The sequence below is a fragment of the Pan paniscus genome, chromosome 8, assembly GCF_029289425.2.
Source record: "Pan paniscus chromosome 8, NHGRI_mPanPan1-v2.0_pri, whole genome shotgun sequence".
Taxonomy (NCBI): Eukaryota; Metazoa; Chordata; class Mammalia; order Primates; family Hominidae; genus Pan; species Pan paniscus.
This window is the reverse complement of record NC_073257.2, coordinates 33,456,020-33,476,411: the sequence shown is the minus strand read 5'-3', so window position 1 is coordinate 33,476,411 and position 20,392 is coordinate 33,456,020. Positions and strand designations below refer to the sequence as shown.

Below are 20,392 nucleotides of genomic sequence, written 5' to 3'. Positions count from 1 at the left end.
GCCTCTTAAAATGTTCTTAGCAGGGTGCAGTGCTCACGCCCATAATCCCAGTGGTTTGGGAGTCTGAGACAAGAGGATTGCTTGAGACTGAGAATTTGAGACCAGGTTGGGCAATGTAGCAAGATCCTGTCTGTAGGGAAAAAAAAAAAAATCAGCTGCGCATGGTGGCATATGTCCAGCTACTTGGGAGGCTGAGGCAGGAGGATCCCTTGAGTCCAGGAGTTTGAGGCTGAAGTAAGCTGTGATCACATCACTACTCTACAGCCTGGGTGACAGAGTGAGACCCCATCTCAAAAAACACAAACAAACCAAAAAACAAAACTTTTCTTCCTCCCTTTTCATCTTCTCTTTTATGATCTTCACATGTATTCACTACTTTATTTTGGTTTTATCTCTTTCCATTTTAATAATAAACATTAAACAGAAAATAGCCTATCTGTGGAAGTACTTTATTGTACAGTAGAAGAGACATTTTGATATTATAAATATTGTAGAATATTCCATATAGAGCCTGAAATGCTTAGAGCTTTAGTCAGCTTCTAGATCTTTGGTCAATAAATCTTACCAATGTGAAGTGAAATTTGAGTCACACTTCTGTGTATTTTCATTGACTTAGTATAACTAAAACTATTATTTGTGGCTTTAATCTTGTTGACATAAAACAACCTGTCAAACTCAAACTCTTTGGTTAGAAAAGCCATTGTCCCCCATTTGTAGCAATGCTAATGGTATCTGATGACTAGTTTAATAAACAGGGCACTATGCTTTTACTCTTTGATTAAAAAGCCCTTGTTTGTTGCCAAATTAACCTAACATCTTACTTTTTAAAAATTTGCCCAAACCAACTTCAACAAACTATTTCCTTGTTTTCTTCCAGTAGTTTTATGGTTTCAGATATTATATTTAGGTCCGTATCCCATTTTGAGTTGATTTATTTATAAGGTATGAGATACAGATGCAATGCCATTCTTCTGCACGTGAACATCTGGTTTTCCTAGCACCATTTATTGAATGGACTATCCTTTTCTCAAAAAAAAAAAAAATCCTTTGATTCCACATGTTCATAGAAGAAATCTCATACATGGAATAGCTATCTTTCAACCAAATTCTCAGTGAACCAAATGTAAAGCCATTGCTTTAGATTTCCTTTTGCTTGTTTTATTTACCTAAGTTTCCAAAAAAGGCATTCCTGTAGCATAACAATAGAAAAGCAGTGTTTATGCCTCTTCTTAAATTGCTATTTGCTTTTACTAAGTTGATTTCTTTAGGCTTTCAATTATGTTTGTCTTTGTTTTTGTTTGTTTGTTTGTTTGTTTGTTTGTTTTGAGACAGAGTTTCACTCTGTCGCCCAGGCTGGAGTGCAGTGGCATGATCTCGGTTCATTGCAACCTCCTCCTCCTGGGTTCAAGTGATTCTCCTGCCTCAGCCTCCCGAGTAGCTGGGATTACAGGCACACACCCCATGCCCAGCTAATTTTTTGTATTTTTAGTAGAGATGGTTTCACCATGTTGGCCAGGCTGGTCTTGAACCCCTGACCTCCAGTGATCTGCCCACCTCAGCCTACCAAAGTGCTGGGATTACAGGTGTGACCCATCAGTTATTTTTTTTATAACCCCTGTAGGAGTTCCCTAAAAACTCTTTTATTGTACCAAGTATAAGGTAGATAACTAGGTTTTATAATCCCAAAGAAACTTTTTAATAACTAATTCAGCCAGATAGCAAATGAGAATAATCAATAAAGGCATGAAGATAAACTGCAAGGGCTAGATAGATGGCTTATGTTTATTCCAAAGTTTCTCATTCTAAACTCCCTTCCCTGCTGTCTGCAACATATACACATTTAGGACTAATACATTACTTTCTTTTCTTGCTATATTTGACAGTAGCACAGGTTCCCTTTGAAAGTCAGATATAAGTAAGGAGTAGGCATAAATATAACTTGTGTGTGTGTATATATATATACACACACACATATATACACGTATACACACATATATATACATATATCTATACATATATATACGTGTGTGTGTATGTGTGTATGTGTATGTGTATATATATATATATATAAAATTTGAGATAAGGTTGCTCTCTGTCACCCAGGCTGGAGTGTAGTGGTGAGATCACATGGCAGCCTTGACCTCCCAGATACAAGCAATCCTCCCACCTCAACCTTCCAAGTAGGTGGGATCACAGGCATCCACCACCACACACAGGTATTTGTTTTATTTTTATTTTTAGTAGAGACAGAGTCTGCTATGTTGCTCAGGCTGGTCTCAAAACTTCTGGGCTCAAGCAGTCCTCCTGCTTTGGCCTTCCAAAGTGCTGGGATTACAGGCGTGAGCCACCATACCCAGCATACTTATTTTTTGAAAGCCAAAATGAGAAAACATTGTTAAGCAACATTCTTGAATTGTCAGTACTTAACAGGCACTAAGCTGGGACTGTGATGTATAAACTAGGTGAACCTAAATGTATTACAGAGTGTGAGATAGCCTATTTTCCCAAATTTTTCAATGTCCATTCCTGAAAGTTTTTCTTAAACATTTAAAGATGGCTGTGCTTACCTCTACACATTAAAACCTAAAGTTCACAGTTAAATGGTGTAACAATGAATTAGAATTTAATTTGTATAAATTTACAGAGATGTTTATATTTAATCTTTCAAATTTTACGAATAGATTCAAGTAGTAATTAATGAAGCCATGAGTTGTTTAAATGGTTAAAAACCAGTGCAAGACTAACAGTCTGGGGTATGCAGCCTGAATCATTTAATTGGAAATACCCTGAGTAGCCAGTGCCATTTCGTTAATTGGGTAAAAGGCCAGGTGCCCAAGACCCTCGGTGCTCCAGGAGAGCAATTGTTTTTGTCACCCCTTTTCTTCCTGGCATGCCTTGAACATAGTGGACAGTAATAATTATTGTTACCATTTGTGAAGGCTTACTATGTGCCAGGAAATGCAGTATGCTCTTTGCACGCATTAACTGATAAATATTTGCTGAGAGCAGAGACAGTGAATGAATCAATGGACAAGGCTTCCGGAGTCTAATATAGAAAAGCCTCCCTACTCAGCTAATTAAGTGGGCCTGGAGATCTATGGGAATTTCATTCTTTTTTCTTCGTGAGTGGATTTTGACAATATCTTTAACATCTGTTGATATCAAATATTTAAATTTTGTTGATAATGTTAAAAAGTGTTCTTTTCTGAAGTATTTGATATTTAATGATGTTTTAATGACTTTGCAATATGCTATAATTCAAGTGGAGATCTTGGCAGTTTCTCTTTGGTCCCCTATCTGGACATTAAGCATAATTTGTAATAACTTTATAAGATAAATTCACTCAAGAACTATTTAAAAAATCCCCTTTCAATCTAATATAATTATCATCTGGAGAACATATTAAATGATTTGTAATTTTCTGATGATTAAACTTCTTTAAAGTATTGATGATCTCACTTATTAGAGTGAATTTTCTACTTATAAAATATTATTCATAACACTCAGAATTAAATCTTATTTCTTTTATTATAAAAACTGTTCTGAATAAATCAACCCATTATAATTACTTTATATACTCAACCTGATTAAACAAAAATGGCAAACTATTATATATTTTATAGCACATATGACTATAAGTTCTACTAATGTAGCATATAAATTATCCAAAAGACAATGAAGGGCATGCTATGAAAATACCCTCATTTATAGCTCATGTTTCTGGTCACAGATAACTTAAACACATTCACAGAGAAACACACAAGCATATGTCTGCTGATTCTGTGGGATTTTAAAATCTAGCTTCTGTGTTGGCTTCTCTAGATTTCCGAGTTCTTCAAAACAGGAACTATGCCTTTTGAATGTCATAATTAGTGGTTTGGAGAGCACATACTAAATGAATACTATTTTGATACTTTTTTAATATAGAAGAATAATGTTTATGAAATTCTTTAAGGATTTGGTTTCTCAGGCTTTTGTAACATTTTTAGCTGACTTATTTAGTCTTGATAAGTCAGCTGAATATCACTTCTTCGTAAAATAAAGACTTCATATATTCTAAGTAAATGTTTCTTTAAAGGGTATGGACTTTTTGTTAACTACTGAACAAACGTGTTGCTAAACATACGTTATGTTTGCCGTCTTTGTAAAAGTAACATTCAGCTGTATGTCTTGAAATATTGACAGTATCTGTTATATGAGAAATACCCTGTGAAAACACTTATACTCTATCATTAAATTCCTTTAAAATTCTTATTTTTCTTTTGGAAAATGCCTAAAAGGATCACATGGTCGAATAAAAACATGATTTCATTAAGGGAGTATGGACAATTTTTGTTTATGTTTTTAACAGAGCATCTGCAATAGAGCCACAAGAATATTTAAAGCATATTTAACTGCATGCTAAGCTGAGTTTCTTTATGTGTTCCCAATTACTAAGATTTCTACTAATCTAGAGATCACTTATAACACTGCAACTTAAATTTCACAACACTGAAAAGGCATTTTGTTTCAGAAGCTTCTAGCAGAGCATAACATCACTCTGAGGGTTTGGGATGGGTATTTCGAGGCTAACTTTAAGGAATCTTTGTGTGTGTGTATGTTTAACATGCAGCACCTGTTCTTCCCGGAGCCTATCAGCAAAGCCATTCCCAAGGCTATGGCTACATGCACCAGACCAGTGTGTCATCCATGAGATCAATGCAGCATTCACCAAATCTAGTAAGTGTCCATTTGATGCATTCCTCCTTATCTGGTCTTCCCATTTCCCCTCAAGCATGTAAATACATGTGGAATAGAGTTGAATTGAATATTGGGTATTTTCATTTAAAGATAAATGATGATGTGTTGCCATTTATACAACTCTTTTGAAGGAAGCAAAAAACTTACAGAGGTAAACTGTTGAGAAAGGAAGGCATTAATAAGCATTACATAAAACAATAAAACATACAAAGAATCTACCAGTACAGTATCCTAGTTGTTACTTCATGATTGGTACTAGCCGATTATGATCTTTACTCATGCCTTAGGAGCATGGGTATTTGATGGTTGTATTTACAAGTTCATCTTAATCAAAATGAACACAAAAGCCTAAATTATGTGGCCAAAATATATCTTCAAATCCCCCATTGGAAATCTTGAAGAACCGGTTCATATATTCAGTGTAAAACTTGGAAGAAGTGTTCAACATTTGCTAGTTATACTTGGCTTCTACAAGCCCTCAACATAGTCTCTTGGTCTTTGCCTCAACACCTAGAAAACTCTTCTACACTGTCCAGTAACTTGAATCGCTCTAAAATTCTTTGGGTCCCAGCCATGTCCTCAGTCTGTGAATGTACTTGATTTTGAGATTGTCTGATGTTAATGTTAGCTAAATGCTTAGCCTTAAACAAAAACAAATATAGGAAAACTCATTATAATCATAATATAATAAGTACAATTGAGTATGTACCTTAGCATTCAGGACACTTATATGCTAAATTTCTCTCACAGTGATACAGAAACCTATATAGTGAGTATGTTATGAGTTTTTTCTTTCATTTGTTTTACATAGTTTTAAGAGGAAATGAACATTTTTAACATCAACTTAAGAAAAGTACATTGCCAGGAGAGATTTGGACTTCTCTGATATATGACGAGTTTTGTTCTCTGAAGAATATGAAATCACATATTATCTAAGGCTTCTGGGGTTATCTGAAGTTGGGGGGAACTTGGCTTTATTATTTCAAAGCCTACTTTTTGATGGGCTAGCTGTCGTATTTAGTGACTTTTCTATCCCTGTTCCAAAATATTAAGCTATTTGCTAGACTAGTAAACTTGAGATCAGCACAATGAGATGCTAGGTTTACAGATTTCCAGAGATACATGTGTTTGAAAACATTCCTAATAGTTACTTTATGTGTGGGTCGGTGTGTTGTGATTGGAATTTGTGGCTGTAGCTATTTCGACATTCATCGTATAATCCCTTCTTCCTTTCTCAGAGGACCTACCGAGCCATGTACGATTACAGTGCCCAGGATGAAGACGAGGTCTCCTTTAGAGACGGCGACTACATTGTCAACGTGCAGCCCATTGACGATGGCTGGATGTACGGCACAGTGCAGAGAACAGGGAGAACAGGAATGCTCCCAGCGAATTACATTGAGTTTGTTAATTAATTATTTCTCCCTGCCCTTTGAGCTTTATTCTAATGTATCCCAAACCTAATCTTTTTAAAAGATAGAAGATACTTTTAAGACAACTTGGCCATTATTTTACAATGATGTATCCTTCCTTTGACAATTAGACACACAGGTACCAGGAAGAAGGAATGACCTCTGGGCTGAAAACAGCAGCATTTTCAGTAATTCCTACAAACAAAAATCATTGTGTCTGGATACCTGGTGCTGCTAATTGTGTTCATGGTTTCCTTTGATTGGCTATTGAACCCTTCTGGGAAATGTATTTTTGTAGACTTTAATAGAGAAGTTGATTGTCCCTTAAACGTAGCGTGTGTTTGAAACTTCTTAGCTGTCACTTTGGAATCACCCCAAGCCAATTCTCTTAACTCTGTAATGCAGCCAATAATTTCAAACCCATTTTGCTTTTGAGTCATGAGGCAATTTCCAATATTAGTGAAAATTGCCCAATATAATAAGTGTAAACAGTGGCAGAAGGACAGTCTGGTTAAAATTATATTGACTGGTGGCCTTAGGGATCTAGAAACTTTTAAACAGAGAAATTTCTTGTTCCCTAGGCTGACTGGGATCTATTTATTTCTCATTTGTACCAAGGCATCTCCTACTCTCTATTTATATTCTATGGACCCAAGTCTATGCTCAGTTCCACAGAATGTCAGGACCAAATAACTTCACAGCTACTCTGCAAAGGGCAAATTATAATGTCATTGATATAATTTCCCTAGTAGCATTTACCCTGTTGCATGTCATGTAGATTCAAGCTTCTGTAACATAGGCAGCTGCACTGCGCGTTCCTATTATTGAAGCAAAAAGGGTGACTGACTGATACCTAAAAGCCCTTTCTTCCTCTAGTCGCCAGCTCATCAGAAAAACATACTTTGAAAAGATGCTTGAGATTTTCCTGCTGCATCGCACTCTAGTTTTGAAGGATTTACATCTTAGGAAATAACATGTATACTCTAGTAAACAAGCGATTTAGGTGTTCCATTGAACAGCTTTGATTAACTTAATGCCACCATTGATTTCAAAGTGAAGAAAATGTAACAGAAGCCAGTGAAGCAATGGAAGCTGGAGTGTGACTGGAAAAATACTCAGCAAACAAAGTTACCAATTCCATACAGAGATGATCTGGTGTCTTCTTTTGGAAAATGGTATTCAAATTCTGGAATGGAAATCTAGCCACCAAAACTGGTTAATCAAAGATGTCCTTTTCCATTTTTTTTGCTTTTATTTTCTAAATCATTTTTAAGGGAATGAAACAGGAATGTCATCAGAGATTTTTCAGTACAGGCCCAAGAGCCTGTTCTCTAAGAAAGAAATTGTTGCCATGTTTTGATTTTCGAATAAGTGACTTTGCAGGCTTTTGCTAGCCCTTGCTGGTGGGTCTTGAAATTTCATCCAGAGTCTGCAGTCCAGGTCACCAAGCCACTGGCACCCATCGGCAACCCTGTGTTTTTCTGATTGTGCCCTTTACTGTGACCTGCAACAGGGTAGCATTCACTTAGGGTCTGACTTCACAGTTATGATAAAACCGAAAAAGCAAAATTGCAAAAAAGTACTAAAATGTATGGGTCTTGGGGATATCTGCCTTTAATGTTATATTCAAGGAAATTAACAAAACATCCTGTAAAACATCTTTTAAGGAAACGTTTACTAGTCCAAAGGCCAAAGCTAATTTATTTCCACTTTAGAAAGTTAGCACATGCTTTTGAAAATCTGTGATTTCATTTTATTAGGCTAAAAGAGTAAATAAGCTTTATCACACTGAAGCTGCATCTATATGTCACTGACATAAAGTTGAAAAAATAAATGCAGGCAAATAACTGGAGACTTCTTTTAAGGGGGTTTGGCTGGTTTTCTCTCACTGAAATGGCCAGTCGTGATTAAAGTGATAAAACCCCATATCTGTTTTGGTACATTGTACACAAACCTACAAAAATAAACTGAACTTGCAATATTTTTGCAAAAAAATCTGTCATTAAAACTGAGGATAAAATACCTGCTCAATTTTATTTTACTAAGTATATATTTACATTTCACCCAGGCAGGCCATTTTCTTTTGTGATTATAAGAAAGAGTAGTTGTTGATTAAATTTTCAGACTAAATATAGGACAGGTACAATTTTGGATAAATAGCATAGGAACCGCAATGAAAACTGACTTGAAATAATGCTTGTAATCAGGAAAGTAATTTCATCCACCAATTTCAAAACCAGATTCACTGAGCATAAAAGTCAATACATATTTGAGGAATAAGTCTCCTAAAATTTTAAGCTTCACATAATAATGTTTGCATAGCAAAATATTTCTGCTTCAAGCCTTTAGGAATTAAGATCTGATCAGAATTTAACTAAAGGGTAGTTGTTTTACAATGAAGACTAAAACTGAACAAGATGTTGCATGCTTTTCAGGCCATAATTTGGCAGTTGTTAATAAAGCTTGTCAGGATGTTAAGCATCTCAGGAGAAATATTGGAAAAATATATGTATAAAACCAAAGTGCTATTTTTAAAAGCATCATTTAAAAAAAAATGACATGCCTGAACAACTTTTCCACTTTCCACGTGCTTCCCTCCCACCTTCGATTTGGCAACAGGTATCTCGTGCATGAAGCTGACAGCTAAAGAAGATTTTAAAAATTGAGTTAAAGATGACTGTGTAAATGTCCAAGCACAGAGAGCATGCACCTGACTTTCTAAAGTTTGATGTGTTCTCAAGCCTGACAGAAGCACAAGGAACAGTTTGATACACTTTTAAAAGGTTCTGAAAACAAAGCTGTATAGGGATCCTCTCTCTCTTGAGCAAAGTATAGCAACACAATATATTGCTTTTGTTGTAAGCTTTTGTAGTACATGTTTTTACTAATAATTCTTGTTCTCTAGAAAGCTTTCTATTTCTAACCTATGGCAAAATGAATCCTTCATGTCTTCTTGTTATTGTTTACACACTTGCAGTGTAGCCCAGTTTGAAATATTTATTTGGTTATCAACTGCCCATGGAGGAGGCTCTTGATGATCCCAGGTCTCCTCGACCTCCATACACCACACAGGCATTTGTAAGCACAGTTTCCACAAGCACCTTGTAGGAATATGGATAAGATTAGACCAGCCCCTCTCTGTCCACTGGGTTTATTTCTTGAAGAAGATGCAGATCTGGTTTTTCCAATGTGCCACAGTCTTTCCTTATCCTCTCCATGCTGAGCTTGACAGCACTCTGGGAATGAGGAACAAGACTTTTTCTAAAAAGATAGTGGAAGTTCAAGGGATGTACCTCGTTTTCAGGTTCATCCATCTCCAGTGGAATGTTTTCAATAAAAGATGAAAAAAATGTGTGTGATCTTTAATAACACATCCCTACAGAAAGTGGATAAAAGATATACCAAAACTGTAATACAGATATATACAAATATAGGTGCCTTTTTGATTACTCTTGTTTGTCTAGTATGGTCTTGGAAAGAAAACCAAGCAAGCAAGTTGCTGCCTATTCTATAGTAATATTTTATTACACATGATTGATATTTTTGTGGTAGGGAAGTGGGATGCTCCTCAGATATTAAAGGTGTTAGCTGATTGTATTTTATCTCTAAAGATTTAGAACTTTAGAAAATGCCGACTTCTTCCATCTATTTCTGAAAGGTTCTTTGTGGATTTATATAGAGTTGAGCTATATAAACATTAACTTTAGATTTGGGATTTAAAATGCCTATTGTAAGATAGAATAATTGTGAGGCTGGATTCACTACACAAGATGAACTTCACTTCATAAATTAATTATACCTTAGCGATTTGCTTCTGATAATCTAAAAGTGGCTAGATTGTGGTTGTTTTGGTTAAGGTGATATGGAGGTGGGAGAGCTTTTAGTTAAGTAAGAAGCTATGTAAACTAACAAGGATGCTAAAATAAAAGTCTCTGAAGTATTCCATGCCTTTTGGACCCTTTCCTCGCAACTAGCTGTCAACTATTGATCAAAAAAGTCAAGGCATTGTATGTTGCTTCTGTGGTTATTATTCTGTGATGCTTAGACTACTTGAACCCATAAACTTGGAAGAATCTTTGAGCAAATTTTCTCAGTTGTCTGTATGACTTCAGTATATTCCTGGGAATGCCATAGGATTTTTTGTGCTTGATACATGGTATCCAGTTTGCATAGTATCACTTCTTTGTAATCCAGTTGCTGTTAAGAATGATGTACTTTAAAGGAAAAGAGAAAACTGCATCACAGTCCCATTCTCCAGTGTCCATGCAATGAATTGCTGAGCATTTAGGAAGCAGCACCAAGTCTATTACAGGCATGATGTGAAACTTGATGTTTGACCTGTGATCAAAATTGAACCATTGTACAGTTTGGCTTCTATTTGCTTCAAAATATGTAGAATTGTGGTTGATGATTAATTTGCGAGACTAACTTTGAGAGTGTAACAGTTTTGAAGAAAACATTGAATGTTTTCCAAATGAAGGGGCTTCACGGAATGTTACAATGTTACTAATATAATTTGGCTTTTGTTATGCAAATTGTTAACACCAGCTATTAAAATATATTTTAGTAGAAATGCTTTAATTCATATTTTTTTCCTCTACACTGTGAATCTTTAAGCCTTGGTGGACTAGAGCAACATCGTGCTGCCCAAAGGACTAACCTATGCAAACTAGTTCACATTTTAGTGGATGTCGCAGTTAATGTGTAATAAGACATTATTTCCCCTGCATAATGTACAACAGCATTGAAATGACACAGTAAGCCTACCATCACATTGTATAGTACAGTCACTTACAAACCCTTCAAGGCTACCCTAATCATTAATATTTGTTTAAAAGCAAATCACCGATTTATCTATTGAAACTACTTGAGTGACGGCAAACCAGGAATGACAGATGGCTGTGTCAGCAATGGCTTTAATGTGTTCCCTGCAAGTGGTCTCCTATGATAGAACTGCGTTCTCAAATGCACTCTCTTCAGGGTCTTAATATTCTGTGTTTTCTCTCTGTATTTGTAAAACATTATAACACATTAATTTCCTATCTCTACACATTTGGTTTGCTTAAATAAATGCAGGATATTAAAAAAATGGTTCACTTCTTGGCTCTCACCGTGGTTTCTTGGAGCATGGGTTGTTAGATGCAAGCAATGCACCCTAATAATACCCCGGGTCTGAGATTTAACATGACAACTCACATCAAATCGCATCAGAGGTGTGTGCTGCCTTCAGTGCATTTACATTGGTGAATCAGTCAAGATATTTTCCTCCCCCAAATAAACTTAGTTGTAAGTGATAACAATATTATGCTTCTCCAAGCTCAGTATCTTTCTGATTTTATATCAAAGTACTGCAACAATGCATCATTGTAGTTAATTTATTTCAAGAATAAATTCCTCATATGTCCTCAATAGTACAATTCTAATTTTCTTCTATTCATAAGATGAAAGAAATGGTTTGGAGCATAGAATAGAAAGTGCACAAATTGAGTACATAAAATGGGAAGCAACTGATTTCTCAGCTAAGAAAGGCTCATTTATCACAGAACACAATTGCTTTTCTCCCCCCCTACGCTTCCCATAATTGAAAAAGTGAGTCCCTATTTTTCACTCTCATATAAATCTATGCGATTTGGATGCTAGTCTTATTGTATTATTTTGTAAAACTTTCTCTTTGGCTCATAATCCTTCCTAACTGTAAATTGATAAACTTTGCGGATGACATCTGCTCATAGAATAAACACTTCTTCCAAATATTGGATTTTCTGTTTTTCATATTCCATAAGTATGAAATGAATATTTTAATAGTATTATGAATCAAGCACACTGTATTTGAAATCACAAGACAGCACAGTTATTTATTTGAAGAATTCACTACCTTTTTTCCCTCTGAGACTTTTTTTTTTCCATTCAATTATAAATTTACTCTTTGTAACCCAGGCCACAGAGGAAATGAATACCTTAGATTTTTTTTTTCTGACAAAAAATAATTTAGCTTTTAAATAGACTGTGCTTATAATTTTATTATCTTAAACGTTTGTGAGGTTTTACAGGTAACTATGACATGCGCACCAAACAACTTTTCTACCAAAATAAGTTTCTACAAAAATATATAATAAACTAAAAAGTATGTAAAAGGGGAATTTTTTTTCTCTTCATATAATCTGCTTTGATATGGTTTGGCTGTGTTCCCACCCAAAATCTCATCTTGAATTGTAATCCCTATAATCTCCATAATCCACACGTGTCAAAGGAGAGACCAGGTGGAGGTAATTGAATCACAGGGTCGGTTTCCCCTATGCTGTGCTCGTGATAGTGAGTTCTCACGAGATCTCATGGTTTACTAAGTGTTTGGTAGTTCCTCCTCTGTTTATTCTCCTTTCTGCCACCTTGTGAAGAAAGCGCCTTGCTTTCCCTTCGCCTTCCACCATGATTGTAAGTTTCCTGAGGCCTCCCCAGCCATTCTGAATCGTGAGTCAATTAAGCCTCTTTCCTTTTTAATTACCCAATCTCAGGCAGCTCTTTATTGTAGTGTGAAAATGGGCTAATATATGCTTCTCCTACACAGAGGGATTGAATATGAGTTTTGTTGTGGCAGAAAACTGGATATGGTCCAGTTGTGAACTTTAGCTCCTTTCTGTCATTCTAAGCAAAATTCTCAGGCCTTTGTCTATTATATTTGTATTTGGCGGCTGCAGAGTTCTGACAAAAAAAAGCAGAATGAGAAAATGGATTCAAAAGGTGAAAAGTCAATGTTAGAACCAAGAGTCTAGTTGCTGATTTTGTGTTTACGTTTGGCATTTTAATCTTTGTAGCTTCCCCTGCCCCCCACCCCCTAGTTCCTTTTCTGTTTTGAGCAGCAAACATGAAAGGGAATAGTAAACTAAAATAGAGAAATGGACAACATCTAAACTCCTGTTATTCTACCTGAGGAAAGAGGAAACTTTTCTGCATCCCAAATTGAGTCATCAGATCACTCTTGAAGGGAACTAGTTTCTGATTCTTAACACAAGACAGTCACACTTCTTGCCTTTTTTTCCAGAGGGCTACTGTCCAAGGCTATGTGGCCCCAACTAACTTTTTCATTAATTTTTGTGGATAACCATGCTCTGTCCTACATGCTCTCACTTCCCTGGTCCCAGCTGATTGGAATGAGGTGACTCTGCAGGGCTACACAAGGACTTTGCCTAACAGAGATGGTGGTGGCTGAACCTGCTCAGATCCTCCTGAAGAGGCCTGAGTTCAAGAGGGAAAGCAAGTTGGCTCTCAGGTTGTATGATTAAAAAACGTAGAGAAAGAAGTCAGGAGGAAGCCTAAGCTGTGAGTAAGCAGAAAGTATAAGTAAAAGAACTCATGAAATGGGGGAAAAGATACTTAGCATAGACAGAGTAAAGTAGGTGGCTGGCAGTGGAGGAGTCACAGGGCCGCGGGAGAAACCGATTCTTGTTAATGGTGGTCCCCTTACGAGGGAACGTCAGCTCCTGCTGCCCAAGGAGTACCCGGGAGAAACCGATTCTTGTTAATGGTGGTCCCCTTACGAGGGAACATCAGCTCCTGCTGCCCAAGGAGTACCCACTCTCCATCCCAGGCATGCAAAGCTCGCCCACCCAGGAGGCCACCTCCTCTGCTGTCCTGTGTGCCCTTAGGGCCCCCAACAAGGCCAAATCCTACGTTCCTTTCCACACTTGTACATAAGGTTTCCTGGAGGTGCCTTTGAAAGGCTTTCTATGGCTTATAAGCAATCAGAGACTTAGACTAACAAAGCAGCCATATACATCCATTAGCACAAATTATAGGGTTATTATTTACTTATACATTTTTGGGACAGTGTATTGCTCTGTTGCCCAAGCTGGAGTGCAGTGATACAATTATGGCTCACTACAGCCTTGATCTCCCAGTCTCCTGAGTGGCTGGGACTACAAGCACACACCACTGTGCCTAGCTAATCTTTTTTTATTTTTTGTAGAGATGGGGTCTCACTATGTTGCCAGAGCTGTTCTTGAACTCCTGGGCTCAAGCGATCCTCCTGCCATAGCCTCTCAAATTGTTGAGGTTACAGGCATGCTTCACCATTCCTGGCTTCATAGTTTTCATATCTGACAAAGTAAAAAAATAACATTTTGACAAGGAACAAATTTTATGGATAAGCAGGAGAGTTGCACAATGTACCCCCCCCGCCAAACAAACCACTATATAGAAAATGTGATTGAAATGCTGATTACATTATGTTAAAATGTCACAGAGTTGTTTTAAATTTTACTGTTTTGCTTTATGATATGTTATTTATATATCCTATCTAAAATCACTTTAGTAGTTAGAAGTTGTTTCCCCGGGCCCTGGGAAGGGCATCAATAACTAATATCAAATGAATTTCACTTTTACTAGTACATATGTACAAAGGAAGGATTTGGGGCTTTAGACAATGTTCACACTCATATTTGAATGTTTGGCAAAGAAGAAGGGGATAGCAGAGACCACCTTAGAGAGTGTCATGGCTCTGATGATAAAAGCGGAGTTGTTTTAGCAGAGCTTTATTCAGAAGTACTTAATTCTTCCAGGCTTACTCAGTGACGGCTCTTGATGAAAACAGAAGAAACAGTAATTGTAATTTATTCATTCGACATATAATTATTCAGTGTTTGCTTGATTCAAGGCACAGAACACAGGCACTTTCTTCATAAAGCTTTCATACTAGTAGGGAAAGACTGACATCAAACGACTAATTATATACTTATACAATTAATTACTTAATTACAGTTTAAGAGATGTCATGAAAGGGAAGCCTACTGTGCCCCGAGTCCTTGTAGCTGGGACCCACGATCTGTGGACTCAGGAGGGAGGGCCTGGAAGAGTTCTTTGAGGAACTGCTATTTGAGCCCTGAGAGCCATCCAAGTTCATGTAAGCATGAGACACATGGGAAAATGTAGTCACCAGCAGTTAGTGACAGAAATACTCCAGTCTTCTCCCAAATTTTAATTTCAGTAGCAATGCTCGGGTTTGTATTTTTAATACCATTAAATTCCTTGTGGACAAAAGTCAGTGCATGCATATGGACAAATTTATGTGTCAGCACACCCTTTTATTATTCGAATTATGACTTATTTCACTTTAATAAGATTCAGCAGGTTGCAAAGAGTTAATTATATAAACAAAGCATTACAGATGTGGAATACTTCACTTCCCTTTTTTGGATGATTGGTTATTACATAGGCTTTCCTGTGTATCCTTACTTCCTCCCTGAATATTTTGGGACAGCGTGCGCTTACTGGAGTTTATTATGGTACAGTCTGATTAAAAATACTGTGTTCTCCCATTTTAGATATAACATATTCAGGGATTGTCATTCTCATCTAATGCGTGGTATGAGTTAGATATGCTACAATACCTGGGCAACATACAGAAAAATAACTTGCAGTGCAAGAAAGTTGTTTGTAATTATTTAGAATACATCCTTGCTGTGAGGTAAGTCACAGCTTTGTTTACAGAATTCTAGCAAGAATTTTGAACACCTGCCTCCTTTAAAAGTCTAACTGTATGCTTGCACACTTTACCTTGGGCCATTTAAATTAACAATTGGGAATATTTTGGACATATTTGATTCCCATAGTCAATGCCTAACAAAATGCTTGTTGTAGGAAAACTCATTGATATTTACAAACGTTTCCTGGTTGCATGTACTTCTTTCTTTCGAAAGAAATTTTTTGGCTTCCAACAGTGCTACATAAAATGATTTCTGGACCTCTACATCTTTTTGGTATGTTGATTTTTGTAAACATTTTTAAAAAGTTAGCTCTTATGATCTAACTGTAGTGTCACATCTATATTGTAACTCAGGTTTATTCACAAGTCATATTTCCACTGTTTATGTTCATCTCAGTGGGACTGGGAGGAAAGGAGCCTGAAAATCTTGCAGGATAAACTTGTTTTGTGCATTTCACCTGCCAAGCCTCCTTCCAGGGGTGTCTGGGCCACAGCTCCAGCAGTTCAATGTGGCTCTTGCCTGTAACCATCCTCTAGCTGGAAAAACAGGAAGCAGGCTCAGGGGGGATTTTTCCATCTTCTGTGATTTACATCCTAGAAAGACGTGGAGGTTGGGTAGGAGGTTGGGTCCCTGGGATGATTTATTTTCAAAACCGGCAAACAAAACATATTTATGGTATGAGAACTATAATTATATTGTGCAGCCTCTTAGGATCATTCAAAGGTTTCATGTTTGGAAAACACTAAAACATTTTCAGAGCTTTGAACAGGGCTTCTGGTCTTGATATAAGTTACTTGATTGTCACTGAGATGCTTCAATAGTAGTTTCATAATATACATAACCTTTAAGAATTTGACAGAGTCAATTTAATGATATTCATGCACAGATCAAAGAGCTGGATTATGATCCACTGGGGAGGATGGGGCTTAGCAGTAAGTAAGAAGCCTTAATGCCGAAGGTGACCCTGACAGGTAAGTGATTATCTGTGGGACGGGATCATCTTTGGCAGAGAAGAGAAGGAAGAAAACATTTGAAGCCAAGGCAGACCTGAAACTCCGAATATCTCACTTCGGTGAAAAAGTCAAAGTTTTAGTTTCAAGCGGAAATGTATCTTTCAAAATTATTTTAGGATCAGGAAGTTATTATTCCTTACTTATTAATAATAATTATCTCAGAATCAGGAAGTAGAATCTCCGCACGTCGTCCTTATTTATTTTCTCATGCCTTTGTAGTTTAGTGATGTCTCCAAAATAATGCTGCACTCTGTTTTGTAGCTTAGCCTTTCTTGATTTAGAAAGCACTGGGGAAATGCTGAAAATTGACTTCATGCATTATGGAATGTATCAAGGGATACATTCCTTGATTTTAGGATTCTATGATTCCTCAGCCACTTGTCGATTTTTTTTTTTTATGTTTGAGAAACTTGTGGAAGTCAGAGGGAAACTGAGCAGACCCTCTGTTTTCTGCTGAATACTACTGAGGCAGATGAGTTTCGGCCAGCAGTATCTCTCCACTTCCAGGCACATTACTCAGACTCACGGGTTTTCAGGCAATCGGGGAGCTTTAGTCCACCCCCACCTTCAGGAGGACATCGCATAAGTGTGCCATTTTACAGATTGGAAGACGAGGACCTGAGCCAACTGGGAACTTAGTCAAATGGCACTTGATTTGAAGGGCAGATAAAACCCCAGCTCCCCTCTCTGTCTTTTGCCGTCGTGTCCCTTCCGTCCCCCACTCTGCTTCCCATGCTATACTCCAAATCTACCTAATACAGGGAGGACAGGAATGAGCGCCTGTCTGAAGCTGCCCTTCTTTTTCCTTTAATGTCCCGGTAGGGTCATCAGCCCAGCTACATGCCCTGAGGAGCGTGATCCCAAGCAGTGGCCTGACTTTGATCACCCAAACCACAGCAAGGATGCTTTGGAGTAGCAGAAGTCTTGATGGAGTCTAGACTCTCCTATCTCAGGCCAGGAAGTCAGTGTCTCATTTTCTTTAAGACTCTGCATCTGCAAATTAAGATAAAAGAAGAACAAGGTCTTCACGGGATGGATAGGAAGTCAGAATATCTTCTCCTGTTCCAAGTCCAGTACTTCCTTTTCCCAAGTAGAGTATAGTATGGCGCTCTAGGCTGCCATCTGGTCCTCTTGTAGACTGGGCAGTTAGATTGCCTTGGGACTTCTAATCTGTTTTTTTTAATGGCATTTTAACTTGGATTTCTTAAACATCTAATACATATTTCTTCCACATGTGATGCTACACATGATGCCAGCAGGGCTCAGACGAGGGCCTGTAAGGCAGATTTGTGGCATGTTGCAATAGATCGTCCCTTTCTCAAGTGTGTGTGCTTCATTTTTGTCCTTCCTTTTCTTTCCTTCCCATGCCATTTTTTTTTTTTTTTTTTTTTTTGAGACAGGGTCTCACTCTGTCACCCAGGCTGGAGTTCAGTGGTGTGCCCATGGTTCACTGCAGCCTCAAACTCCTGGGCTCAAGTGATCTTCCCATCTCAGCTCGCTGAGTAGTGGGGACTACAGGTGTGTGCCACCATGCCTGCCTGATATTTAAAAAAAAAATTTGTAGAGGTAGGGTCTCATTATGTTGCCCAGGCTGGTCTAGACCTCCTGGACTCAAGCAATCCACCCACCTCGACCTCCCAAAGTGCTGGGATTACAGGTGTGAGCCACGTGCCTGGCTTATTTTTCCATTTTTAAAATGATGTGTTGCTTTTCTACTTAAAGTAACCGCGCCTTACTGGAGAACATTCAGAAGAGTACAGAGAAGAAAAAAAAAAATACTTGAGGAGATTCATGATCAGGAATTGTGGGTGTTGATGAATATTTTTCCAGAGTATTTTTACACACATGCATACATTTTTAGCAATACTTATAGAAATTTTTGTACTTTTTACCCATTTAACATTGTATAAGAAAAATTTCTGTGATCATTAAATCATTTTTGTAAATGATTCCATCATATGGACAAATTGTTATTTATTTAACCCTCTCATTGGACATTTAGATGAAGTAGCTCAGGAATGGAAAACCAAATATTGTATGTTCTCACTCGTAAGTGGGAACTAAGCTATGAGGATGCAAACACATAAGAATGATGCAACGGACTTTGGGGACTTGGGGGAAAGGGTGGGAGGGGTGTGACGGATAAAAGGCTACAAATTGGGCTCAGTGTATACTGTTCGGGCGATGGGTGCATCAAAATCTCACAAATCGCCACTAGAGAACTTTTCATATAATCAAACACCACCTGTTCCCCCAAAACCTATGGAAATAAAAATACTAGAAAAGATAATCTCCCTCTTAAAATATTGCAGTAAATATGTTCTTACTATTACTTTCATTATTATTTCATTGGGCTAAATTCCTTAAAATGAGATTGCTGAGGCAAAAGGAAAATATAATTTTAAGATTTTAATAATGATTATTAATTTGTCTCTTGGCAAGATTAACCAATTTAGCTACCTACCATTAATAGAGTGTTCCTCTTTCACACATTTTCATTTCTGTGATTTCTAGTGAAGTTGGCCATTGGAAGTTCAGTTCCTCCCCCCACCCAACTTCCTCATCTTTCATTTTCTTTCCTGGGATATTCAGCATGTGGGTATGAATGCTTTTAAAACTTTTGATGTATGTGGCCAAATTAACCTCCAGAAAGTTTCCTCAAATATATACTCCCACCAACAGTTTATGTGAGTGTCTGTTTCACCAAACCCTTCCTGGCATTGGATGCCATTGTGTGTGTTCGTTTTCATGTGTACTCTTTTAGTTACAGACACTGCTTTGTGTATGTTGCATGTTAATGGCTTCATTTCTCCATATACATTTGCTGTGCGTTATAGAACAGAAAGAGAGGGAGAACGTTAGTTTATTTTGGGTTGTTATAAAGGCATACCTGAGGCTGGGTAATTGATGACGTAAAATGGTTTATTTTAGCCCATGGTTCTTCAGGCTGTACAGGAGGCATGGTGCAGGCATCTGCTTCTGTTGAGGCCTCAGGAAGCTTCCAACCATGTTGGAAGGTGAAGGAGGAGCCTGAATGTTACATGGCGAGAGAAAGAGCAAGAGAGAGAGAGAGGCGGGAAGTACCATGCTCGTTCAGACTACCAGATCTTGGGTGATCTCATAGACTGAGAACTCACTTATTATTGTGAGGATGGCATCAAGACACTTGTCAGGGATCTGTCCACATGACCCAAATACCTCCCACTAGGCCCCACATCCAATATGGGGGGTTACATTTCGACATGAGATTTGGAAGGGGCAAATATCCAAACCCTATCAGAGGGAGAAAGATAATTGTGTTGAGGTATGGGGAGAGGGCACAATGTGGACTTTGCCCATGAGTGTTTAAGGTTGCTAAGTGGGAGAAAATATAAATAGAAAGGAAAACCCAGAGGGGAACTGAGTACAAAAGAGGATGGAAATGTATTTTTTCACAGTGAGGTTAGAAGTCCGAGAACCAGGTGGCAGCTGGACCGGTTATTTCAGAGGCCTCTCTCCTTGGCTAGCAGATGGCTGTCTTCTCCCTGTGTCTTCACAAGGCCTTCTCTCTGTACCTGTGTCCTAATTTCCTATAAGGACACCAGTCATATTAGACTAGGGCCCACCCTTATGACCTTATGTTACCTTAATCATCTCTCTAAAGACCATATCTCCAAATATAGTCACACTCTGAAAGCTGGATCCTAGGGCTTCAACATATGAATTTTAAGGGGGTGCACAGTTTATCCCATAACAACGTCAACCCAAA

The 20,392-nt window shown here is 37.7% G+C and overlaps 1 protein-coding gene across 5 annotated transcripts in view; it reads left to right on the top strand.

Moving 5' to 3' along the window:
* The window catches only part of NEBL (nebulette), a 395,768-nt gene extending 383,865 nt beyond the window's left edge, over positions 1 to 11,903 (top strand). For 3 of the 5 annotated variants that reach the window (XM_055092459.2, XM_034930073.4, XM_055092458.2), the window contains exons 6-7: positions 4,613 to 4,719; positions 5,979 to 11,903. In XM_055092459.2, the coding sequence (XP_054948434.1) occupies positions 4,613 to 4,719; positions 5,979 to 6,155 (284 nt within the window). In that variant the 3' untranslated portion in view covers positions 6,156 to 11,903. The remainder of the gene's footprint in view (positions 1 to 4,612; positions 4,720 to 5,978) is intronic. The other 2 variants (XM_055092460.2, XM_003806692.5) reach the window with 1 other exon arrangement.
* The last annotated feature ends 8,489 nt before the right edge of the window (positions 11,904 to 20,392 follow it).